This window comes from Emys orbicularis, chromosome 1 (assembly GCF_028017835.1).
Source record: "Emys orbicularis isolate rEmyOrb1 chromosome 1, rEmyOrb1.hap1, whole genome shotgun sequence".
Lineage (NCBI taxonomy): Eukaryota > Metazoa > Chordata > Testudines > Emydidae > Emys > Emys orbicularis.
Window position 1 is genome coordinate 332,687,810 of NC_088683.1, and position 27,174 is coordinate 332,714,983.

At 44.4% G+C, this 27,174-nt stretch overlaps 1 protein-coding gene across 1 annotated transcript; it reads right to left on the reverse strand.

Moving 5' to 3' along the window:
- Window positions 1–649: 649 nt before the first annotated feature.
- Window positions 650–25,411, reverse strand: ACAT1 (acetyl-CoA acetyltransferase 1). Its single transcript, XM_065408686.1, has 12 exons — window positions 25,327–25,411; window positions 21,644–21,691; window positions 19,896–20,013; window positions 19,079–19,174; window positions 18,695–18,795; window positions 15,916–16,059; window positions 11,602–11,752; window positions 10,690–10,785; window positions 6,820–6,933; window positions 6,304–6,368; window positions 3,556–3,713; window positions 650–1,161 (listed from the first exon to the last, which is right to left on the reverse strand). Exons 1-12 carry the CDS (start codon window positions 25,372–25,374, stop codon window positions 1,041–1,043), a joined length of 1,260 nt encoding a protein of 419 aa, XP_065264758.1. The 5' UTR covers window positions 25,375–25,411; the 3' UTR covers window positions 650–1,040.
- Between the last annotated feature and the right edge of the window lie 1,763 nt (window positions 25,412–27,174).

Genomic DNA, 27,174 nt, shown 5'->3' on the forward strand with positions numbered 1-27,174 from the left:
ATCTTTCTACATTTCTAAATTTGCATGTGGATATATCTGTTCAGCTCAAAATATTCCTGAAAACTGTAGCACAGATTCAGGCCAGAAGGCAAAAAATTTTACAACTGCTCCTGAACTAGCACAAAAGTGACAATAGTTTACTTGAACACAAGCAATTGTCAGCCAGTCTTTTCTGGATACCACAGATTGATGGGCTTGTCTCACGGGAAGTTGTAATTGTATAAAGTAGGGTGTGAACTTAAAGGGATATAGTTATACCAGTTAACTCTGCATGTGAACACTTATCTCTGACTAATGAGAAATGCCAATTATCTGTGCATAATTTAACGGTTAAGTATTTTTAATATTTTCAGCTGCAGTTGACAAACTTGTGTTCTATGATGTCAGTTACTAATTTTTATCAATGCTAAACAAAGTGCTGCAGAAATCCTTAATGAAAAGCTGGTGTAAAGACTCCTCCAGCATTGTAGCTAACCTTAGAAGAAGTCTAAACAGTTGATGGCAAGCTAGACTCACACTCCTGTTGTAAAGATATGTTCCAACAGCAATATTCAGGTAAGTAACTGCCAGGTGATTTTCATGTGAAAAAAAAATTCAACTAGATATTACAGGCTTAAATAAAAAATTGAGCACTTAAGCTATGTGTCCATGTTAAGAGCTATGAATGATTTAATATCAATTAATTACCCACCAAAGAAAACAATTTTCATTCAAATAATTACTTGTGGGGATCTTTATGAATCATCCACAGAACAGCTACATTCCAAGTAGGCATACAGTCTTTGTCTAATGACAACTTGTAGTTTACCATAATTTGATAAGTTTTAGTTCACACTATGTAAAAAACACTTGCACTAAATTAGTTTAAAGTAAAACACAGATGTGAGCATGACTGATCAAGGTTTTAGAGAAATACTATAGAAAACCAACAGTTAAAGTGGGTGTTATCTGCAAATCCATAAATAACGTAACTGCCACCACCACTCAGATTATTTTGCTCATATAATTTTAAGGCTTGGTATTTTCAACAGCCAGCCAGACTACAGCTTTTGGATCAGAATCGCAGAAGCACCACCTCCTCCATTACAAATTCCTGCAAGACCATACTGTCCTTGCTTCAGCACATGGGCCATGTGAGCAACAATTCTCGCTCCAGACATTCTATATAGAAGGGAAAACAGTTTAGTTTAGAGGAAGTCAGAGCAACTTGTATAAAATCAAGCTAAAACAATCAACAGATTCAAATGGCAGTGCTGCTGTAGCACTGCATCCTCGGATTAAATATCGAATACCCATACCTAAGAGTAATAAAAGCAACTTTCCACCAGTTTTTCCACTTTGTCTTTCATTGCGGGGATGAAGGTCTTTATGTAAATACCAGAAGTGTCAGCCTAGGGAGGGAAGAGACCTTGCAGCATTCTAAACACAGCTCTTTAAAATACCAGGCTTTCTGTTCCTTGCTGGAACTGAATTAACTGGGCTGCATTGCAAAGCACAGCTCTCTCAAAAAGACAGCAGGCTGCACATAAGTCTCTTCCATGCTGCCACCACCACAGGAAGAATGAATTTTGAGAGCAGTTGCTGGTTCAAGTGGTGGTTTTGTGCACCGATTTCTTCTTCAACTACAAGTCTGAGGATGTACAATGAGGTGCTGCTTTTGCTGTGATTAAGACCCTGAACCGTCAAACACAGTGGTCTGGTCTACACTAGGAAATTAAGTCTGCATAATTAAGTCACTCGGGGTATGAAAAATCCACACCCCTGATCAACGCAGTTAAACTGACCTAACCCCCCTTTCCCCCCCCCGTAGGCAGTGCTAAGTCGATGGGAGAATTCTACCATCAACCTAACTATCGCCTCTCAGAGAGGTGGAGTATCTACACCAACAGGAGAACTCCTCCCAGCAGTGTAGATAGCATCTTCACTGAAACGGTCCAGCTGCAGTGTTTTAAGTGTAGACAAGCATTCTGGCACAAAAGTCAGCTCATTGCATAAATGTTTACAGGATCAGGGCCCTACATACTTACCGAGAGAGGGACTTTTGAAAATAACCTATCCAGAGAAGACTATGGTGATGCTGATTTGATCAGAGGACACCAACAGAATATGGCAAGGAAGATGTTAGCCCCCCTGAGTTGAGGAGTGGTCCTAATATCTTTGCCAACAGAGCTTGCAACTCAAGGGGCACTTCTGGATCACCATTTGCTCCTGGAATCCCCAATGGTTTTTTCAATCTGTATTTAGCTAGATGATTGGGGCTATTTTTCTTCAGTGGACCTGCACAATGCCAGTTATCACCTCCAAAGTAGATTACTGGGAAAGACTTAGGGCATGTCTTCACTACCCGCCAGATCGGCGGGTAGCAATCGATCTATTGGGGATCGACTTATCGCGTCTAGTGAAGACGCGATAAAATCGATCCCCGATGGCTCTGCGGTCGACTCCGGAAATCCACCGCAGCAAGAGGCGGAAGCGGAGTCGACGGCAGCGGTCGACTCGCCGCCATCCTCACAGCCAGGTAAGTCGACCTAAAATACGCAACTTCAGCTACGCTATTCACGTAACTGAAGTTGCGTATCTTAGGTTGACACCCCCCCCCCCGTAGTGTAGACCTAGCCTTAGACTATTCAGAAACTACAGCTGCTTCATAACGTGACAACTCTTTTTTGGGGGGAGGGGGACAGGTGGGTTAAATTGAAGAGAGCACATTACATCAGTGCTCCAATGACTGTGCTGGCTTCTAACTGCAATACTAGGTGTTCAGTAGATGTTCTGGATCCACCTTAGACAACAGTGGCAATCAAATGTGAAGATATTTTCAGTAGAGGGCCCTGGGCCTGGAGTTTAATTGCCTGTTGGTGGGACAGATCCAGTGTCCTGGTGGTCTTTACACTATGCCCTGAAGGTCCTCCATTTAACTTAGGCTTTTTGCAGGAGGGCTTAGTCAGTATAACAAATACTTAATACTTATTAGTACAGCAGATGTTGAAAGCACTGCACAAACATTAATTAGTGGGTTTACTGTTGCAGTTGATTCGGATAGGAGTAATGCCTGTTTCCTGGTTAACAAGTTCAATAATTTGAAATTTGAGGGGAAAAAATGGTACATGCACCAAGACAACAGTGATGGGAGCAAATAAATGAACTGAATAAAATTTCCTGTGACAAGGAAAATTCTTCATCCAAGAAAAGGTTCCCAATCTTGCTCATCCACTGCATAGAAGAGCTAAATACTGAGGAGAAAGGTGAACCTCCAACCAAGCCTGATTCACAGAACCCTAAAAGTTAAGCCTTGGATAAAATTACAATGAACTTGCTACCAAATTGCCACCATCAATTCTTGCTCACGCTTCTTCCTACTGACTGGCTCCCTGTGACAGTTAGCAAAAGCCTTTGCCCCTGGCTTGGAAAACTAAAGACAAAATGGAGGTGTTAAAAAAACATGGCCCAAGCACACACAGACGCAATGATGTGTTTAACAGATATTGTCCAAGGATAAGACCTACCCTAAAGTGCAAACAAACAAAAAAACACACAATGGAGTACTTCACCTACCCTATTGGATGTCCCAAAGACACAGCACCTCCATGTATGTTCACCTTCTGTGGATCAATACCCAGCATTTTAATATTGGCTAAGACTACAACACTGAATGCTTCATTGATTTCCCACATCGCAATGTCTTCCTTTTTCAATCCTGCATCACTAAGAACCTAGAAATAAAACATTGTTGTGAAAGTTATGTAGCCAAAAGCACTTCATGGTGGTCCTGTTTTGTTTTTAATTCAATGTTACACTTCCTATAACTAGTTGAAAGTTACCCAGTGAAGCACTCGGCCTGGATCAGAAGCTTCCCCTTGTCACAAGGCTTTTCACCAGTTTCCCAGCTGGGATACACATTATTCAAAAGTGGTGTTAAGACTATTCCCTGCAAAGAAAGGATTGTACAGAAGACTGCACATCTCAGCAGTTGCCCCTGTAAAAACAGGGCTAAGATGGCTCTAGATCTGGCTTTGTCACAACTGAAATGAACTCAAGGGAAGCCCAGCAGAGAAAGAGGAAAAAAGAGTGGCAAAACTTTCACAGCCTCTAGTTTGAAGGTGTCAGACACAAGGCCTACTTGATGTATTTGTGCGAGTTGTGTAGCATGTTCAGATTCTGCAGAATCTAAAACTCTTCTTTGCCCTCATGCTTACAAATAACCTTCCAAATGTAAGCACAGTGTAACTGACACCGATATCTTCCCCGTTTGCAGACAGCTCGAAACAGCAGCTCTGGAAATTCACTCCCCCTTTTCCATTAGCCTCAATAGAGTGATGATGCTTCACATGTCAGTAACTATTTATCAGCTGGAAATGGAGTGGAAGTGAAGCCCCTGGATGCAAACTGAGAGCTGATGCAAAGAAGAAAATAGAAAGGGGGGGGGGGGAGAGAAAAGAGAGAAAAGGAAGCAAGACAAACCACTTAAAAGTTTTACCATTGTCACTAATGGTTAGGGGGTGATTTTTTTTTATTTTTTTTTTGCTGCCAGTTATACTGGTATGGTATAAAGGTATAGTACCAGTATAGCTTCTTTGAGTTCTTGAATCGGAATAAGCTATACCAGTATACACACTTTTCTACTAGTATAACTCTAAACTAGGGAGGGTTGCAAAACTTTTAAGTACAGACAAGACCAAAGCCAGGGGAGCAGTAGAGATGTAGAAGTGACAACAAGAAGAAAAATAGTGGTAGGTCCTAAGAGTGAGAATATTCTCCCAAGTGATGCAGAATGCAACTGAATTAAAAATTTGTTACATAAAAACCTTTATTCTAACCTTGATCTTTATGCAATCACCACAACATCAGTGAGAGATCTGTGGATTGAGGGGATTATACAAATGTAAATTTATGCCCCAGCCCATGCACCATAATTAAAAAAATAAATTTGGCCTTTCCTACAGAATGAGTTTGACACCCCAATCTAGTTATTAGCATTGATGTTAACAACTGAGGACCCAATCCTCCATTTTACTATTTATACCTTGCAAGCTAAATTGGTTTTAACACGTCAATAATTCCATCAATGTAATTCAATGAAGCGGATTACATTTTAAGAAACAGCCACATTTGTATGGACATAACCTTTTCTACTGACCAAAGCCATAAATCAGCTCAAACAAAACCAAAGTCTTCTGTAAAGTTACCAGCACATTTGACAAATGTGACAATTAAATATTTTCCGCAGATTTGGGTTAATCTGATGCTGCCAAATACAAGTTTCACTACCAGTCTACAAAGGAACATTTTACCAATTACGACAGTATACCAGCCCCGTACCCCACCGTGTAGACACACTTATTCTGATAAGACTTTTTTCTGTTTAGATCAAAACAAGAGTGCCCATTGGAGGAGGAGGGGGTTATACTAGTATAGCTATATCAGTTTAAATTCATACCTTAGGTTGCATTAAAAAAATCCTTCTGGTGTAGGCAAGGCCTTAGTTACAGATAATTGCTTTGACATGCTTAGAATAATTTAATATTAACCACCCAGCTGGGTTCTCTCTCAAGCACCGAGATTAACATGTCTGTCTTAACTTCAACTCAGGCAACATTATTAACCCCACAGTCTGGCACTAAAGGAGTCTGCATAGCAAGTGCCAATACACAAGAACCTGGAAAGTTGTCAGCTTTTTGTTTTACCTACATTTGTCATACCCACAGAGAGAGCCTTTATTTAATACAATGAACAGCATCATTTAACTAGTTCCTTGATGAGACACTGACTCAGATCCCATCACACTTCTGTCTAAAAGATTTGTCACTTGTAACACCTGAAGTTATTATAAGGACTAAATAAGAAATATTTTTTTCTGTTTTCTAATTTGTTTACTTTGGGTATTTGACTTGATAGCCTATTTATGTTGTGTTCCTGTTTGTGACGATTTTTCAGACAGCAACAGTGATGACTTAACCACAAAAAACTGGCAGAGGTATTGAGGGGCAAGGAAGTACCTGTAACTATTTTAAACTCTTTTGTTTAAGCCGACTAAATTTCAAGGGGACTGTGTTCCTTTAATAAAAAAACCTAACTAGAACAGAAAACTGAATGTGCACTTTGCATGGGAGTTATTCTTGTGGCTAAGCAATCATAATATAAATACTACTTTATCTAAAAGATCCCAAAGTACTTTATAAATAAGCCTGTGATGCAAGTATTGTCTGTATTCCAATCAGAGGAAAATCCATGTTGGATCACTGGAGCAATTTAGGCAAGCTTACAATTTTTTTTGTATTCAGCAATGATCAGTTTTGTTCCTACCTTGGGAACAGCATACGCAGGTGCAATTGGGAAGTCAATAGGATCAACAGCAGCATCTGCAAAAGCTGTAAGACCATAAATATTCTTGAAATCTTTTATCACTTTTCACAAAGGAAATATTAACCTATACAGGATACAAGTCCAATACTCCCCTTCTCCACCAATCAATTTTTCTATTCATTTAAATAAAATGACTCCTGAAAACAGGCTGTAAGCTGTGTGTGCTTGTAAGCAAACAGTATGGTAATATTTTCAGATTTTACTTTTAAAATGTGTTAGACATAATCCCGTTTAGGAAAGGCTGGCTATGATCAGGAGTCCAAGCATGTTTGGCTCTTGGAATTTAAAAGAACAGTTCAAGTTACGTTACAGCTGCACCTTCCTAGCCAATGAACCTATCCCACACTCCCCCAAAGAAAAAGACAACTGGTTAAGCAAGATTCCAGGTCACATGGCAAATCAGAAGAGTATTTTCCAGCATAGTACTTGAGAGAGGCATTTGGAAAAATTCCTAACCCACTATTCTTGCAAGTGGTGTAACATTAAGTCTCTTGGCTGCCTCTGCAGTCATCACAACCAAAGCAGCTGCTCCATCATTCAGTGTGCTGGCATTGGCAGCAGTTACTGTTCCTGAAAAAAGAAGAACAGTATTTAAACAGAAGAAGGAAAATGCAATAGCTCAGGTATCTCTTTTCAATGCCATGCCAACACTGCCAATTTATCTGACAGAGAGGTCCTGAATCTGAGCTCTTGTCTATACAAGTATGGGGCACTGGCTTAACTAAGGCTACATCTACACTACAAGCTAGGAGTGTGATTTCCCAGCTCGCATACAAATTCTCATGATTGCTCGATGAGAACTAGCATGAGTATTAGTAGTGCAGCTGTGGTAGCACAGGCAGCGGCAACACGGTTTAGCTGTGCTGAGTACATACTCACAGGTTGCAGGAGTGTTTGTACTGGCATGGCTAAACCATGCCAACACTGCCAATTCTACCGAAGCTACACTACTACTTATACAAGTGCTAGCTCTCATTGGGTTACCTCAAGTATGTGTACGTGAGCTGGGGGATCATACCCCTAGCTTGTAGTATAATATAAACATAGCCTCAAGGTAAGCTTTTAAATTAAATGTAGTTAAACTGGTGCAAAAACCTGTGTGGACACTTACATCAATTTAAGCCAGGTTTAAATCGATTTATCTTACTTAGGTACAGTAATGGCTTCCACATTACCAATAATCACGTTAACGCCAATCGATACAGGGCTGCAAAAAAGTGGGGCAACTAAACTGATTTAGCTTCAGAGATCCATCGACTGGAGACAGACGTGTGTGAAGGCGCACATTCTCCCACTGGAATAAGAAGTTACACTGTTGTAAACTGTATGTGTAGATCAGGCCTGTAACTATATTGATTTAAGCCAGATTTAAATCAATTTAAGTGTCCCGATATAAAGGTTTTTCCATCAGATTAAAACAGATTTGAAAATGAAGGTTGGTTACTTATCGCCGGAGTTCTTCGAGAAGGCTCTGCATATTCCCAACTTATGGGTACTGCGCCGCATTGTGGTAGAGCCTTCTTTAGCAGTGTCAGCTAGAGTACGGTCATGCACCTCTCCCCTTCCCTCAGCATCATCAATGTTCTGAGGGAGAGGCTATATAAGAGGGAGAGTGCCCTCACCACATCAGAGCCAGAGACATAGAACAAGGACTCTGACAAAAAGGGGAAGGCAGGTGGGTAGTGTGAACATGCAGAGCAATCTCTAACAACTCTGGTTACAAGTAAGTAGCTTTCATTTCTTCTTCAAGTGGCTCTGCATATTCCCACTTATGGGACAGACTGATAAGCAGTGCTGAAAATTAACCTGGAAGTGGGAACAGAGGCCTAACTGAATAAGGGCTGAAGCAGTGCTTTACCAAATCTAGCATCTGCCCTACAGGCCAAGTCCAAAGTACAGTGCTTAGCAAAGATGTGCGCCAAAGTCCAGATTGCAGCTCTGCAAATTTCAGCAACTGGCAGCTGCCTAAGACAAGTGAAGAAGGTAGCTACCGCTCTAGTGGAATGTGGTAGAATCGAAGCACGTACAGGAGATTTTGTTGGCGTTTAACATTCAGCAATACACTGTTTAATCCATCAAGAGTGTCTGGGAAGAAACTGTACAACCCATGTAGTTTTAAAGCATAAAACACAATCTAGACCATTTATTAAAACGTTTAGCTCTACCTAAATAACAAGTGAGGACTCTTCTAGCATCCATAGTCTGGAGAACAGATTCCCCCTTATTATAATTATTTTTCCTTTTTTGGGGGGGGGGGGCGAGGGGAGGGGAAGAGGCGGGCAACAAATTAATTGTCTGATTGATGTGAAATTCAGATACTACCTTAGGTAAGAACTTGTCCCTATGTCTCACTTTCTTTGGTGCTGCAACAGTTAGAACCAAAGGCTCCGACAGCCCCAGTTCTGACACACCACTCAAATCCATCTTCTGGATCTGAAAGTGGAAGTGGGAACTGACCCTGGTCTCATGGCCACAGGGGTTCTGTCAGGATTGGATAACTGTGAGGCAGCAGGTACTGCACCAGTGAGCATAGACAAACTCTCTCTCAACATCTCTTCTGAAACCGGGCCAGTTGGATATGACCATGTGGCCCTTGATTTGGATTCATGTCGCCTCAAGGACTTGACTGAGGGAGCTGCAGGAATTAGACCTGGCTCTGACAGAGTTGCAGCCTCTTGGAACCCTGCAGTCACTTAGAGCTGCTGAAAGCTCCAGGAGCCAAGACTGCTCAGATAGACCTTCAATAAGGGTACTGATCAGATCCAGAGGATCTAGCTTCAAGAGCTTCTTTGAGAAGGAGGAGCTACAAACAATTCTCCCTATCCTTGTGGGCTCTGGGAGTAAAGGTCCAGAAAATCAAACACCCAGGAGGTGAGTGGCCTGCTGCCAGGCAGGAAATGCATCTTTTGAATCCCGGCCTTCTCCACTTCTTTGATTCTGCCATAACCCAGAATTGACAGGGGACAAAATAATCACTAACACTAACTATCCTAACAATAAAAAGGGCTCCAACTCCAAAGAGACTGGAGATGTTTACATCCATCCAGGCATACGGTCAGATGGAACTGAGGGCACTCCAGCCCCTATACAAGTCTCGCTCTCAGAACATCAGTGACACTGGACAGGAGGGGCAGAGAGCGCAAGAGTGCTCTAGCTGACCCTGCTAGGTGGTTCTGCTGCTAGGTACCACAAGGCAGCATAGTACCCGTAAGTGGGAATATGCAGAGCCGCTCGAAGAAGCAACCTTTTAATTAAACAAGTTCAACTTATAATTAAAGCCCAAAGAGAACGAAAAATGGACTGGATCAACACGCAAAGCAATAATGTTCGCCCAGGAGTCGACGGGAGAGCGCTCGGGGGTCGACTAGACGCGATAAATCAATCCCCGCTGGATCTGTGCAACAATAAAACAGATACAGCTCCCACACTCATGTACCACTTCTCCAGGAAAGACACTCATCTTGACATCTACTTTTCAGTGTTAGCATTCCACTTACAAGAACATTTGGGAAACTGCAATTCTAGACCAACTTTGCTGTTTGATTCCCCCACAATTATCACCTGTTTCAAGTGGAAACCATTAAAGCCGGTCACTAAACCAGACCTTCCAAATGTCACAACAAAATGAAGTATGTAACACAGCCTGCATTTCTCCAGGAAACACTGCTGTACATTGTCCAGTTATAAGAACAATTATCTAGGACACAAAGGGTACTGCTGTAAGTGGTGCCTGCTGTATTCCTATGCTTTCCGTCGTCTTCACCTTGACCCAGTTAAGCTGTTTTCAAATACACTGACATTGGGGCTGGGTGGAAAGAATGTGTTATTCACCCACCTGTCGAAACAGTCCAACTTGAAAGAGTTTTGAGATTTTATTTTTTGAAATTAAGTACCATAAGAATATACAGCTCTCAAAGTCAAGCCCTGAACAAGAGCAGGCTACTGTGTTCAACAGAAGATAAGCACAGTCCTCCTGCTAACATACTTTGGAGGAACTCAGTCAAAAAAAGACAAACACCAGAGTCCCTGTTTCAAGTAAAGCAGTTCACCTTTGACTGCAACTAGAGCTATGGAAATCTTTAATTTAAAATTGGATACATCTCTTCCTCTCCTGCGACACATCAGTAACATATTGGGAATCAGCATGAAGACTGTGTTTAATAAAATATCTATATATGTCCTAGTAATTTCAATTGGAAACTGTTCTTCACTACTTGGCTTAGCGTGGAGAGACTTCAAATATTTCATAAAAAATTTGCTCTGTTAAAAACAACAAAAACAAAAAAAACCCCACACAACACCAATTGCTCCATAGAGAGTACTTACCATTTTCTTTTTGAAAAACAGTCTTCAGCTTTGGAACTTTACTGAAATCAACACGCTTATACTCTTCATCTTCTTTCACTTCTATATCTGGTTTCCCTGAAATAATGCCAAAGATGCCATATCAAAGCCAACTCAATCAGTTTTTGGCATTTTAGCATGAAAAGTTGCACACTGATGCATGTGACATTTTACCAGGTTATTTTCGTTATGATTTATCCAAAATGTAGCCCCTAAAATAGAACTCCCCAAACTGTGGGGCACGCCCACACACACACACAAGCAGTGTTCCTGCTCCCAGCCCCGAGGGGGGCAGGAGACAGACGGGGTAAGGGGAAGCACAATTCTGAAAAGTTGGGGGACCACTGACCCACGGTATTCTGCAATATTTATTCTATGTTCCTTTTTATAGAAATAATATGTCAGGATGTCTAAAAATGGAATGTGACTTAATTTAGCTGTGAAGCGAGACAAAAATTGACAAGCTTGCTCCTTTAGCCCATTGATCCACAACAGGTTTATTGTTAAGACAAGACCTTTAGCAATTCATCCTCCCAGGCTGGTGGAGAGAAGAGGGGGGGAAAAAAAAAAATCACAGATCAATTAGGGGTATTAAAATAGTAAAAAAACAAAAGGAGATGAATTACAAGCCACATTAGCTAGCACTTATTCTATGTTGTAACACTCATGCAAGTTACAAGAGAAGGATGGATAACTCCAGTACCTCAGTAAAAACAAATGGCCATAAACTTTCACCAACTGTGTTTGCCAGAAAGCAAGCTAATTTTTTTTTAAACAGAAATTTAAAATATTCCCAAAATTCGCACATTCCAGCTGCAATGTTAGTATTCATCAGTGCACAATGTAACATATTTTAACATTAAAAATTTATTTTAGAATGTATTTTCATAATACCTTTTTGTGAAATAGTGACAGGAACAACTTCCTTTGTCAGTTCTCCTGATTCCCAGGCGGTCTTGCTCCTAGTATAAGAATTTATAGCATAAGTGTCTTGCTCCTCTCGTGAAACAGTAAGCTTCTTAGCAGTATTTTCAGCACAATTACCCTAGGGAAAAACAAAGACCATTCTGAGAGCATGAACCAGAAATGTAGATGGGAAGATTAACTTCAATTTTTTGAAATGGATATGACAGAACTTTTGAAGTGAACTTTTAAGTGTTAGTTGCCAGAAGGTTCTATTGTGACAACTGCTACAGGAATCTGAACTTCACAACAGAAGTTAGTGGGCAATTTTCTGGACAGATGTAATTTAAGCCAGAAAGCCATGTTCATAATGATATATGCAGCGTAGTTGTAGCCATGTCAGTTCCAGGATATTAGACAGACAAGGTGGATGAAGTAATATCTTTTATTGGACCAACTTCTCTGTTGGTGAGAGGAAAAAAAGCTTTTGAGCCACAGCAAAAGCTGTGTCGCTCAAAACCTTGTCTCTCTGACCAACAGAAGTTGGTCCAATAAAGGCTATTGCCTCACCCACCTTGTCTCTCTAATGTTCCTAATGAGGCCTTTCTAATTTTAAAAAAATCTGTGTGAATTTAATGCTTTTGAAATGGCTTGGATCGACAATCTGAAGCCCTGTTTAGCCACATAACAGTACATCCAAACTGTTCTCACCAATGCACATCATTCCTATACTGGTGGGACTGCCTTCTAGGCTTGAAAGGGTACTTCAATCTCCAGATCTTATTCAGTCCTTGGATTCTCAGCAGAGAATGACAAATTGGCAAGTAGTGCCAATTTTTCATCCAACAACTGAACTGAGACCACCTAACTTTTTGTACAGGTTACTGAACAGCGTGATAATTTCTCTCTTTTTTTTTTATTGTATACACAACTATCCTCTGCGACCGCCTAACTCATTTCACACAGGTTACTGAACAGCCATAGAACCAACCATTAGAAATCTCGTTCACTACAAACACGGGCTATACGTACACTGGTGACAGAGGTGAAGGGTAATATATCCCATTACCAATTCCCTGAGATACACCAAGTCCACCTGAGAAAGTTATTCTGAAGATGAGGGAGCTAGACCCCTCCTCCTTGGTCACTAGGCTAACTTCTTAAGAATCTGCATGCATATTTGGTTAAACTTATGCTGTTTCTATAGCAAATTCTACATATAAAACATTGTGTAGAGATCAGTCTGCATTTGATTGTAGCATTCCTCTGATTCCTCACACAAGTGAGTTAATTTCTATACCTCTATCTAGCCAAATAGAGGGTGACGGGGACGACTCCTCCTCCGCAGTCCTGGCTAGGTGGGGAGGCTCTGCTCCATCGGGACTACAGCCACGCCTCCTCTCCCACAGCTTCCCCTCCCCTTGATAACTTTGCATCTGCAGGGATTGCATGTCACTAGCCTTGGGGCAGCACAGGAAGCCCTCTGCTGTCATGGCCCTACTCACTCACTTCCATGGCAGCGGACCTGCAGAGGGCTCTCTGTACTGGGCAGGAGCTATTCAGCAGCAGAGTGGTCTCCCCTGCAGCCAGGGAAACTTTATCCTCCTCTTCCTCACAGTCCTAACCAGTAGTCTCAGCTCGATTATCCAAAACCCTGCATTGGCTGAATCTCTTCCTTGTTCCCCAGCATGACATATATGCCCTTTGCAGCAGGTCTCTCATGCTAGGGAACAAGGAAGGGTTTCAGATAGGTATGGATAACAAAGGTGAAGTCTGTATCAGTGAAGAGAGGGTAGGCCCACTGCCCACTGCTCAGTGAGGAGGGAGAAACAGTAACAGGAAACTTGGAAATGGCAGAGGTGTTTAATGACTTCTTTGTTTCGGTCTTCACCGAGAAGTCTGAAGGAATGCCTAACATAGTGAATGCTAATGGGAAGGGGGTAGGTTTAGAAGATAAAAAAAAAAAAAAAAAAAAAACAACAAAGTTAAAAATCACTTAGAAAAGTTAGATGCCTGCAAGTCACCAGGGCCTGATGAAATGCATCCTAGAATACTCAAGGAGCTAATAGAGGAGGTATCTGAGCCTCTAGCTATTATCTTTGGAAAATCATGGGAGACGAGAGATTCCAGAAGACTGGAAAAGGGCAAATATAGTGCCCATCTATAAAAAGGGAAATAAAAACAACCCAGGAAACTACAGACCAGTTAGTTTAAGTTCTGTGCCAGGGAAGATAATGGGCCGGAAAGCGCCACGCTGGGGGAAGAAGCGGGGGAGGAGGGAAGCTTGGCTGCCGCAGGACCAAGCTTCTGCCTCCTGCCCCGGCAGGGGAGGGGAGGGGGGGGTGTCCCGGCCCCCCGCCCCACTCTCTCCCCTGCGGGGGCAGGAGGCAGAAGCTTGGTCCTGCGGCAGCCAAACTTCCCCCCTGCCCCGCTTCTTCCCCCAACGTGGTGCATTCCGGCCCCTCCTCCTCCCTGCCGGCGACGGCCCTTGCGAGGGGGAGGGGAGCGGAGCGGAGCGGAGCCAAGCGGCAGCGTGCTCGCTGCTCCGTAGAGGAGGCAGAGAGAGGTAGGGACGGGCTTTGGGGAAGGGGGTGGAACAGGGCATATCCCTCCCAGCCCCCTGCCATGAGCTGCTCATGGCAGGGGGCTGGGAGCACCCCCACGAGCCGAGCACCCCAGCCCTCTGCCCTGCACCTCCACACACACCCCAGCCCTCTGCCCTGACCTCCCCCCAACACCCAGCCTTCTGCCCTGCACCTCCACACACACCCCAGCCCTCTGCCCTGAACCCCCCACACACACCCAGCCTTCTGCCCTGCACCTCCACACACCCCCCATCCCTCTGCCCTGACCTCCCCCCAACACACACCTCCACACCCCCCAGCCTTCTGCCCTGCACCCCCCACACCCCTCCAGCCCTCTGCCCTGACCTCGGGTCCCCCCAACATCCAGCCTTCTGCCCTGCACCTCCACACACACCCCAGACTTATAGAGAGAGACCTTCTAAAAAACATTAACATGTATTACCGGCACACAAAACCTTAAATTAAAGTGAATAAATGAAGACTCGGCACACCACTTCTGAAAGGTTGCCTACTCCTGGTCTAGAGAACATGACCTATAAAGGAAGGCTGAAAGAATTGGGTTTGTTTAGTTTGGAAAAGAGAAGACTGAGAGGGGACATGATAGCAGTTTTCAGGTATATAAAAGGGTGTCATAAGGAGGTGGGAGAAAACTTGTTCACCTTAGCCTCTAAGGATAGAACAAGAAGCAATGGGCTTAAACTGCAGCAAGGGAGGTTTAGGTTGGACATTAGGAAAAAGTTCCTAACTGTCAGGGTGGTTAAACACTGGAATAAATTGCCTAGGGAGGTTGTGGAATCTCCATCTCTGGAGATATTTAAGAGTAGGTTAGATAAATGTCTGCCAGGGATGGTCTAGACAGTATTTTGTCCTGCCATGAGGGCAGGGGACTGGACTCGATAACCTCTCGCGGTCCCTTCCAGTCCTAGAATCTATGAATAATCTATAGGCTAGGCAAAGATTGTAAAAGATTATTTGTGCAACTGCTACTATTTAGGAAGCAAGTAGTAGCAACTCATCCAATAAAGACTGTGAATAAGACAAAGGGTAGGAAAATTCCTTCAGTGGGGAGAACAATCATTAATTCCTCAAAATGCCCACCAGCCTCACTTCAATCTTATCTGGATTCATCTTAAACCAGTGAGCTATTGTCAGGATGCTAGCTGACATGGAACCAGGAGAATCAAATATTATGAGGCGGTATCAGGTGAGAGAGCATACCGATAGTCTCAAATCTCATTCTCCTCTAGGAACCTCATTGTGTACGTACGTACGCACGCACACACACACACGTAACAGGGAAACCGTGCTGGGCCACACAAGTGGATGCCCTAAGGGAGGCTGAGCAGCTTTATTGGTCCCCCCCCCCGGGAAGGAAGGAATAGTGAGCTATTAGTAATCAACTGTGCATTCTACAGCATACACCCGGGTCTTGAGTCACTGTCTACCACTGTCCTGGACTCTTGAGCAAGGCCTCAAACACAGCGACACAAAACCACCGCTTGGCCTGCTCCTGAATTTTCTGCCTAGCCTCTCCACTCACAGTAAGAATCATGAAAGTGGAAGAACCCTTTCCTCAGAAGCAGTTCTGTCCCTCATTTCCCGGTCACGCCAGAACCAACATTTAAACAGTTAGTAATAAACTCTTGAGTTCGGTAGTAGGCTCATGATAGGCAAAAAAATGAAGTTGCTGTATGTTTCAGTACTGAACAGCAATAATTACCATGTGGATTTTGTTGTAAACATCAGTCAAGCCATCTTTTACAATCAAATCTTCCAGCTTTACTCCTCCGTAAGGTGTTGCCCCTCTGTTCATTGTATAGGGAACATTAGACATGCTCTCCATCCCGCCAGCCACCATCACATCCTTCTCAAACAAAACAAGCATATGTTAAAGTAAATTACAATAAAAGCCATTTTATATAAAATTTCTTCCCACATAACAAAAGATTAGAGAACACGTTACAGATGTTTCTTACAAAATTGCTTCTATTTTTTGTGTGACTAAAACAGGAAAAAAATGAAAACAGTTAATTGGTGTTGGCACAGGAAGTGAACATGACTAATGTTCTGTGTCTGAGCTGTAATTTCAAAAGATCTGAGAAGCAAAAAGTCTTGAAGATTAGTTACAGTAAAGTTACAACATGGAGTGTTTGAGGGGAAAAAAAAATATCTGACAAATTTCTTAGCCTGTATTTCTTTTTAATCTTTCATTCGCTGTACTGGTGCTCTGGCCACCTCACATCAATTAGTATTTTCTTTCTCCTACACCTAAATTGTTGAAATGTAAGTGTCGCCAAGATTAAAGTAGAATTTTCTGATTAAAAAGTCTTAGTTTGGCATATTTGTTCCATTTCAGTTCTCCATTAGCAACATGTTATATCTACAGGACAAACAGCTGTTTCAGAATTTAAGACACCAGCAAAGAAGAGAGATCTGTTCACATGAAGTACTAGCTGCTCTATACAATGTTGTGTTGTCTCACAGCGTGGAAAGATCTGACCCAACTTCATAACAGTTTACCATGTTGTCTGTTAATAACCCGGCAACAAACAGGAGACTTTAAACAGTTTTCTCATTGAACCCAAAATTCAATTTAATTAGTATGTGCATTCATTAATATTTCTACATTGTTTTCAAGAAGTAGTTCCTGCAGTTTTATCACCCTTTGTAAGATATGGTTGACCATTCACTGGGGCTTCACACATGAAGTTTCTAGATTCTCAGCATGAAGAATACATGTAACCATTTTTAATGCAGTGTATTACATATGGGTAGGGATCAGAAAAATTGCAAGTTTAATGTTTTTCTGTAGTCTATAGAAAAGTTCAGTAAAACACTTTTATATTGCATCCTCATAAAGGATACTTTACAAGGAGTCAGTCACGGGATAAGAAAAGGAAGGTTTTTTTATGGTAAGATTTAAAGTAATGATGCTTTGTTCAATATTAGGTATATACTGGATCCAATAAAAGCAATTGAGAGTCATGAAGATGAGACGGACAGTAGAGAGAACTCAAAGGCAATTATGACTAGAAATCAGAAATAGGAAGCCAGAGAAGGGAACAGAAGATTTCTTAAAGTGTTCTTTTTTTAGCTTTGTTATTCTGATCCTATATAATTTTATGTCTCCAGCCCTTCCAGTTTTAAAAAAAATAATCTATAAATCCAGTAAAGGCTCTAACACACCGCTAATCACATATCCACTGAAGTCAATGGGAGTTTTGTCATTGACTGTAATGGGATCAGAATTACTGAGTGTGCAGCTGGGGGGAAAAAATCTCTAATAATATAGTTTTTAAGACCTACTTACAGTCAATTAGGGCTGAATCCAGCGAAGTGGGTAGAGAGACAGTGACATACTGTGTGGGAATCAGGCATGCATAATCACCTCAGGTCAAATCTCTAAAATATGAGAGCCCCTACAAAGTGTGTGGCCTGCATCCATCAAATGTAAACCTAAGGTATGAATATTCATTAAATGTGAATTACTAATCCCAGCAGTAGCTGTTGAAATAGAAGTACGGGACCTGTTCTTGATCCCACTGAAGTTAGTGGCAAGAATACCATTTAGAGCCTGATCAAAGACCCGTACAGTCAGGGGCAAAAGATTCCCCTTGACTTCAGGCTCTAGACCAAGCCCTTAATACTGGGTCAGATTGGGTTTGGTGTGAATTAAGCAGCGGTCCTAAATCATTGATATCAGTAACTCTACCCTAGGGAGGAGAGAGAGAGTGTATGTATTTTAAGAAATAAAAGAGAATACTTATGTCAGCAAGTAGGTTTTCCAAAGATGTACCATAATTGGCAGATAAGATTTTTTTTTTTCTCCTAATCTAGGCCTGGTCTAGATTAAAAGGTTACATCAGCATACCTATGTCAGTTGGGGATAAAAAAAAAAAAAAAAAAAATCACACCCCCACTGATGTAGCCATACTAACAAAACCCCGAGACACAGCTATGTTGACAGAAGAGGGTTTCAGACAACACAGCTAACTTTGTTTGGGGAGGTTGTGTTCCTACAACAACAGGAAAAACTCCTTTGTCAGCATATATTGACTATTAAAAAGCTATGCTGGAATAGTCTCTAGTTCTGACTACCGGTATGTCTACACAAGAGGCACGAGTCAAAGCAACCTGGTTAAGATCTAGGTATTTTGCTTCTCTATCCTCTCTTCCCCTTAAAAGGAAAAACTTATAATACTGACCACAACTACTTCCACTATTAACTGTATCCTAAGATATATGCGAGACACATTTCTAAATACACAGTTAACAAATTTGTTTATCAAAACAAACATTTAAATATCTACAAAATTAGGATTTATGTAAAAAATATATATAAATTCTAGTTAAGCAGTATTAGCACAAAACCAAAGTGTAGTATATTATAATGGGCAGGAAACCACCACATTAGTCTCGTATTTCTCAGAGATCAGAATTTCCACATTTTGGCAATCAGATATCATGGTTGAAGTTATCGGGCACTAAAATTCACATACCTGATTTCCACACATCAGATTCTGTGCTGCCATCATGACAGACTTCATTCCAGAAGCACAAACTTTATTGATAGTTGTAGCAGGAGTAGAGATTGGTAAACCTGAGACAAGTAAATATATTAATCAATTAAGACAACCACATTATTCTATTTATAATCTAATTACATCATCCTTTTTTAGCATTTAAGAACTATTAGCTGCTAATCTTGTTGCACTGCCCCTCATTACAAAAAACTGCCTTTCACCATCTATAATATTTCATATGGGGCTAACTTTCATCTAAAGTAAAACAGTTATCATCTGTGCCTACAGTTCTATAGCAGCTCTATGTAGTATAAATTCGCTAGATCTTTAAACCCAGAAACAAAAACAGTATGTTAATACCTGCACCCAGTAGTGCTTGTCTTGCTGGAGCTTGTCCTTGTCCAGCCTGCAGGACATTACCCATATACACTTCCTTCACTTCTTCTGCAGGAATACCTATAAAATAAACCAAGAGGCTTTTTCTAAGGGAGAGAAGCAATACACTAGTATTTTTATCTTTTAGATAAAGTTTTCAATCTAACACTGGCAATAAAATGCACTGATTTTACTCCAGTGAGGCTAAAATACAGCACACAGACCTACATCAAGAGCCTCCTGGGTTTCCACACTTATGGTTCATGAAAAAATGCTGAAGACTGCTCTAGAGACCAAAGTCCTCTAGGCATCCACAGAACAAAAACAGCACAAGCACCAGGAATGCTGCCTTCAACCAACTCCTGGGCAGTGTGTTTCAACACATTAGAGCAATTCCATTTCTATGTCTTTAATGCATCCACTCTAACTGCAATGCAGACTATAAATCAGTGTCTAATGTGGTGATAGGTTTTGGGAGGTGGACACATATCCAGTAGGAACCAGATTAACATTTTATTTCACATAGAATGTTAATCAGTGGCCTAATCTATTCTTAAAAGCAACACTGAAACAAAAGCACTCAAATCAGGCATTAAGTACTTTACACATTTCACGCTTAGATTTTGTTTTTATTTTTTAATAGTATCAACTGATAAAAGTTTAAGATCTCTAAGATTAAAAATTCACCCACCCACATGTACACTTATTTTTTAACATAATTTTTTTCAAAACAAGATACAAATTGATACTGTTCACTGGGGCAATGTGTAACTTTGTTTTGTGAACAAATATTTACACATACCTGCTCTTTCAATTGCTCCTTTAATTGCAATGGAACCAAGTTCAGTGGCTCGCAACGATGAAAGGGATCCCTGGAAAGATCCAATGGGAGTCCGTGCTGCACTTGCTATGACCACTTCCTAGTAGAACAGAATATGTGGTAAGAGTTACAGTATTTAAAAACATAAAATTTCTTTTAACTTGTTCTCACTTTATTTTGTCTTCTCTTTTAAACAGTGACTCATATTTGTACAGTATACAATTGTACAACACAACGGGGGAGCCAAACGGGTCATGGACTTTAGGTGCCACTGCAGTGCAAACATTTTAATAATTATGTTATAGTAATTGAGACACCTGCCCAAGAAACAAGACATTGGCTAAATTATCATGACATTCTTAGGCTACGTCCTCACTACGGGGGGGGTGGGTGTCGATTTAAGATACGCAAATTCAGCTACGCGAATAGCGTAGCTGAATTCGACGTATCGGAGCCGACTTACCCCGCTGTGAGGACGGCGGCAAATCGACCTCCGCGGCTCCCCCGTCGACGGCGCTTACTCCTACCTCCGCTGGTGGAGTACAAGCGTTGATTTGGGGATCGAATGTTGCGTCCCGACGAGACGCAATAATTCGATCCCCGAGAGATTGATTTCTATCCGCCGATTCAGGCGGGTAGAGTAGACGTAGCCTTAGTCATGTTATATCAGAGATCTTCTTGTGGGGCTAACCATAAACAAACTTTTGAATGAAACAAGGTATGACTTTCAACTCCTTATCTAGGAGCTCACTGCATCTGACTTCTTCGAATTACAACATAATATGGGTTTTTTAAGTATGATGATGATTTGTATTGCTTTTACCCCTATTTTTACTCAGCCCCCCTCGCATCAACAAGTCTGCCTGCTAAGCTAGCCCATCAATCTGATGGCCGTATGATGTGCTGACATTGAAGGGACTAAAGTCTGGGTCCCGCACTTGGGGCCTGTTCCTGAATGCTTCCTCGGTGGTGTTGACGAGCACCTTCAACCCCCATGTTTCAGCGGGAGTCAAAGACACTCAGCACCATGCAGTATCAGGCCCTTGGTTCTTTATTCACTGAGGTAGGCAGGATTTTGGATGGAATACCTTGTGTCACTTAATTTACTCTCCTCCCACTCCACAAGTAACCAGTAATAGGATTAACAAACTCAAGAGGCAGACACATTCAGCTGCCCTCAGTTACAGACCAGGTCAGACACAGGTCAATGCAGAGTGAAATTTTCAAGATGAGAGAGATAGCATTGACCGGCTCACTGTAAGTTTAACAGAAGCATGATGCCCTGCCTTCCCAACCCCTCTGCAGCACAGACCACTTTAAAGTTATCTGACATTTTGATACAGACAGTTCTTAGAAAAATTGAACACTGTTCTGATCCTAGGTGAGAGACAGGTAACAAGTATTCTTATTCAAGCTTATCACATGTAATTGTGGTCAGATTACAAGAGGGTGGGGAAGGGAAGAGTTTCAATGCTTATTTTAAGTAATCACTCTCAAGTAGAAGTCCTTGCAATCCAGTGGTTAAAAAGCAGGACACTGGGAGTCAGGAGACTGTAGGTTTTATTCCCAGCTTGGCCAATGACAAGCTGCGCGACTTTGGCCAAGTTACACATTCTCTACATTGAAAGTGTGTTGCGCTCAAGTTTTTAAAAGATCAGACTCTAAAAGCAGGCGAGTAGCGATGGTTTATCATAACCAATGCTTGTAGCCATATGCTACTTAATACTTACATTTAAAGTACGCTGTGATGCATAACCCCGGTTTGTGTATTTCAAAACCTGAAAATAAGAAAATTTTCAGAATTTTACTTTGCAAATTTTGGTGACCTGATGTTTCAGCTCAGTAACAGATATACTGTGAAAATTGGGCTCTTCTTACAAGTGACTGGGAAACACCAAGAATTATTGCATTTTTCAAGTTAAGAAACATTGGAAAAAATAAAAAACTAATACGTCACAAAATGGACTTTGTTCATTTATTTGACAAACGCGGTAGACATTCTGTAGTAGATTTTCTAAAAGTAATAATGTCCCAAATATGTGAGCTGAGATCTCACTACATTATCTGTGATTAAATCTTTCCTGAGAAATTAAGTATCTTTTTTTAAATGCAGTTTGTGGAAAGTATGGATTAAAAAAGTTGTGTCAGTTTTAATCATGTAACAGCTACTTCTCAGATACAGGCGCTCCAGCATTTCTCATCATTACATACAATGAACAGGTAGGGAATGCTGCTACATTACAAATTTTGATTATTCAACCCCATTGTTCCTTTAGTCCTTTCACTGCTATCACTAAGTTTAGCATTACAAAGGTAGCTAATTTCTAGAGCTCAATTTCACTGGCATTTGTGATTTGTAATATGGGTGGTGAACACAGGATTCAACATCAAAAGAGGACTACAGAAGAACAAATCCAGCAAAAATCTGTACAGCAAACCAATTCACAGGCTGTTAACTTCATCCTATTACTAGGTGTACTCACAGTGGGATGAAAATTCATTATATTTTTTAAAAAAAATTTATTTGAAAAAGATACATTATCTTCAGATATCATTATCCAGCGCCGCCTCCGCCTGTCCTTGTGCAGCAGTTTAAAGTAATTTAAAAAGTAAAACTATTTCACTAGACAGTGTATAGATAGTGAATTCTAGTCACTAGCATTTTACTGAAAGAATATATTAGGTAAATGAATTAAAATTAATAGTCACTTGAGGATTTTGAAGGAACACCATAAATTATAATCTAGTCATTTTAAGAAAAGTTAAAAAGTACTTTCAGGTACTATGCCCACCTTGAGTCCCCATGCCAGTTAGGATGATTTTTAAAATTTTAGCTTCACAGCAGGAAAAACAAATTCACAAGCAAGAAAAAGGAAACTGCCTATATAATTTTATGCATTTAACAACATTATGTCCTCTAGTCTTTCAGTTATAGTCAACTTGGGCGATTATCTGTAACAATTTTAGGTGTGAAATTTTCTGACAAATGGGTAAACTTTAAAGTTGACTGCATCCCTTTAAGGTTTTATTTGAACATCCCAGAGAGTAGTTTATTCTTAGAATGACCTGACAACTAACAAGGGTAACAGCCTTTTATCTTAGACTATCTACAGTTCATGTTATTCAGTCAATTGTACAAATAAGTGAAAAAACCAGTAAACATAGCTGATTGCAGCTAGCATTGCCTGTGCTGCATACCTATATGTACTGACAACAGATTTTTTTAGCCTTGGCAGCTGATAAGATCTCAACTTTGGTTCTGTGGACATACCTGATCCTAGCATAAACCAAGGATGTCTGGATGCTTCACCTGCCTCATCCCCTTTTCCAATGCAGAGGCTCGCAACACTTTGCTGCACCAGTGGCTGGGTTTTTAATGTTCATTTGGCTCAAAGAAGCACACACGCAACATCACAGCCCCTCATGCAATGGGAGGCTGAAGACCAATGTGGCTGACCTCTGCTGATCAGTACCAGGTTTACAATGGTGCCAATGGCACCGTGACACCAGGCCCACACTGGGAAGGGGCCCATTACGGACTCCTCTAATCCATTCACACAGCTGGGTCTGGCCCCTCGCCCAGGGCAGTCCAGCACCCAGGCCTTGCTGTGTGAGCAGCTCTCAGCCAGCAGGTTCCACTCGCCTATAGGGGGCTCATCACCCAGCAGTTGGGGTCCACCATGCGGGCTGGGCCGGACTGCTGTCCATGGGGCCAGTGGGTGTGGCTGGGCTCGGTGGGATCTCGGGAGTCACGTCCCAGGGGATCTGCCCCGCTCCCCAGCACTGCTTCAGCTCTGAGCTGTCTCTGCTGCCTAGGACCTGTGGGGCCCCACCTGCCTCCCTGGGGGCAGAGCCACCTGGGACTGGTGCAGAGGCCGGGCCAGTCTCAGCCAGTCACAGGGGACAGTGCGGGGCAACTCAACTGAGTTGTGCCAGGCATGTGGGTCCTGAGGGAGCCTGGCCCGGGCAGGTCCTGCTCCTGCTTGGCTGATTACACCACTCCCAAGGGTCCGAAGTTATCCTGCCCCAGGACCAGCCCTGGCTGCGTTGCCGGCTCAGCCTAGGAGACATAGTCACCTCCCATCAGGGCCAGCAATTGTGGCCAGGGGTCAGGGTGTGGAAGAGTAGGTCTCAGGGAGGTCGGGGGGGGGAGGGGGGGGAGAAGAGGGTGCTGGGGCAGTGGGGGGGGGTGCTGGGCAGTGGGGAAGGCTTGTGTTTTGGGGTGCTGGGGAATCAGGGTATTTGGGGGGCACTGAGGGGATGGGGAGATCTGTGTGTTTGGGGGCTGTGCAGTGGGGGAGCTCTGTGTGTGTCGGACCACTGGGAAGTGGGGGGGGGGTCCTGCGGGGCACTGTGCAGTTATGGTGGGGATGGGGGGGGCACTGGGCAATGAGGGGATGGGGGGGCCCCTCTGGACAGGAAGGTGCAGGGTCCTGTGCAGTTGTGGGAATGTTCAGCTAGGGGGCACTGGGCAGTGAGAGGATCGGGGGGGTTCTGGGTGGAGGTGTGCTAGGCATAGTGGTCTGTGGGACAGCACTGGGCGTAGGTGTTTGTGGGGGGTCTCTTGGGTAGTGTGGTACTGGTCATAGGGGATCAGAGGGGTGCTGGGCAGTTGTGCAGTGTGGGCCCACCCCCAAGGGGAAGAAGCACAATGGCAGTGCAGGGCCAGGTGGGTCAGTGTGCATCTGGCAGCTGCCGGTTTGTAAACAGTGCCCTTGTACTGGGCTCAGTGGAGCGAGGCTGTCCCTGCCGTGCCGTGCCCCATCTCCCATTGGCCCCAGCCAGCCCCTTGCTCCGAGGACTCTCTGCCCCCCCCATGTCCCCATTACCCCCATGGGGCCCCACAAAAGGTTAATCCGGCCCTGCTGCTGATACTTCAGACTTTTACCATGGGCGCTTTAGGCTCCCAACTCCCGCCTCGACCCAAGGAGCAGACTCTGTGCTGGCGTGGCAGCCCGCCCCGATCCCCCCCAGCCTTGCCCTCTCTAGGGCAGCCCCGCCCGGGTGCAGCTGGCGGGCTTGGGGACCGGGCCGCAGCGCGGGGATGTGGGGGTGCGGGGCAGGGCTGCTGGGGGGGAGGAGGGTAGAGGATTGGCGCCCCCACCCCACCGGGCAGCACGAGAATGGCCTTGGGGGTTAAGGCTCCTGGCTGGGCCTCGGGCCACAGCTGCCTCCGCCTGCCCTTGGGCAGGTCACCCGGGGCCGAGCTCCCCAGCGCCCGGCAGGCGCCCCACACTGGAGCCCTGGCGGGCGGGCGGGCCGATCAGGCCGGGGTGGATCCGGGGCCCCGGGCAGCCCGTGACGCGGCGGGGGAGCGGGGTCTCTCCCCGCCCGGGCAGAGCGGGGGCGGGGCAGTGACAGGCCCCATTTGCGGCGGGGGCTTCGTGTTTCCCACCGACCCCTGCGCGCTCACCTGCAGCAGCCTCGGGACCTCCCGGCCGCCCAGCATCGCCGCTGCCATCCCTGCCCGAGTGTCACTGGAAAAAGCCCCGGGCCCGCGCCTCACCTTCAGCGCGGCCGCCGCCCCCGCCCTCAGCCAACCGGAGCCGCTGCTCCGCCCCCGCCCTCCCCCATTGGCTCGTGGCAGGAAGGGGCTGATGCCATTGGAGGGGAAGGCGGGGCTTGTGAGCGCCCCTGAGGGCTGAAGGGGAGCGAGGAGCAGGGGGGGCTGCTGCCTGCAGGGGGGCGGGAATGGGCCACGAGGGTGACCAGATGTCCTGATTGTATAGGGACAGTCCTGATTTTTGGGTCTTTTTCTTATGTAGGTTCCTATTACCCCACCCCCACCCCGATTTTTCACATTTGCTGTCTGGTCACCCTGCCACTGGGTGCCATAGGCCTCCCCCCACATGCTCCTCTCTGCGCTTCCCACTTTCTAACCGAACAAAACCGAACACGTAGCCTTGCCCACTACTCCAGTCCCCTCCCTCCGTTGCTTACTCTCCCCCACCTTCACTCACTTTCACTGGGCTGGGACGGGGGACCGGGAAAGGGTGAGGGCTCCAGCTGGGGGTGTGAGCTCCGGGATGGAGCTAGGGATGAGGGATTTGGGTGCAGGAGGGGGTTCCGAGCTGGGCCAAGGGGTTTGAAATATAGGAGCAGGCTCAGGGCTACGGTAGAGGGGTGGGGTGCAGAGGAGGTTCGGGGTGCAGGCTCCGAGAGGGGGTGTGGGAGGGAGCAGGGGGGTGGGATGCAGGCTCTGGGAGGGAGTGGGCTAGGGCTTGGGGTTGGGATGCAGGCTCTGGGAGTGAGTTTAGATGCAGGAGGGGGTTCTGAGCTGGGGCCGGGAGTTTGCAGTGCAGGCTCCAATTAGGCAGCGCTTACCTCAGGCGGCTCCCGCTTGATGGCGCAGCAGGGCTAAGGCAGGCTCCCTGCCTGCCCTAGCTCCTCGCTGCTCCCAGAAGTGGCTGGCACGTCCAGCCCCTAGGTGGAGGCACGGCAGGCAGCTCTGCACACGGCGTGCTACCTGCGCCAGCAGCACCGCGCCCGCAGCTCCCATTGGCCACGGATCCCATCCAATGGGAGCTGCAGAGCCGGCACTCAAGGCAGGGTATGCCGGGTGCTTCCAGGAGCTGCACGGAGCCAGGGCAGGAAGGAAATCTGCCTTATCCCTGCTGTGCTACCCCCCTCCCCTGGTGTTCCGCTCGAAAACTGGATGCCCGGCCATCCTAATTAACACCCATGGTAATACAGCAGTCAGCCTGTCACCCCTATCCTCCCTGCACACATTGTGTCAAATCCTTCCCTCCCAGCTCCTCCTCTCAGCACCTGTTTGCCCCACACAGGGCGTGCCTACGCTAGAGAAAGGCACAGTGCTGTAGCCACAGCCCTGCAGAAGCCAGAAGCACAGGCATCGGTAAAGGCAGGGCTGCACTTAGCCACACTTTGGTCATGGCCCACCTTGGGGTCTGCAACATGTCTCCAAGTTCCCCCCTTGTTCCATGCCCTCCTCATTGCAAAAATCATCTCTCTCTCCTGCCCCTTAGAAACCCTGCTCCTTCTCTAACTGCCTTTGCCAGCTCCCTCTCCTTGCCCAAATCTTTCCACCCTCACAGCTCAAGCCTTTGTACACAACTCCACTTTTCATCTTGCCCTCTTCAGCCTACCAAAGATGCAACCTCACAACTCTTCCCACATCCCACTCCCCTCTTTATAGCATCATGCCCTACCACCTGAACACACCTCAAATGACATTCCTAGTCCACTGTCTAGCCACTGCCTCCCCCTTCACAATTTCCCACATCAATTTACCACCACTAGT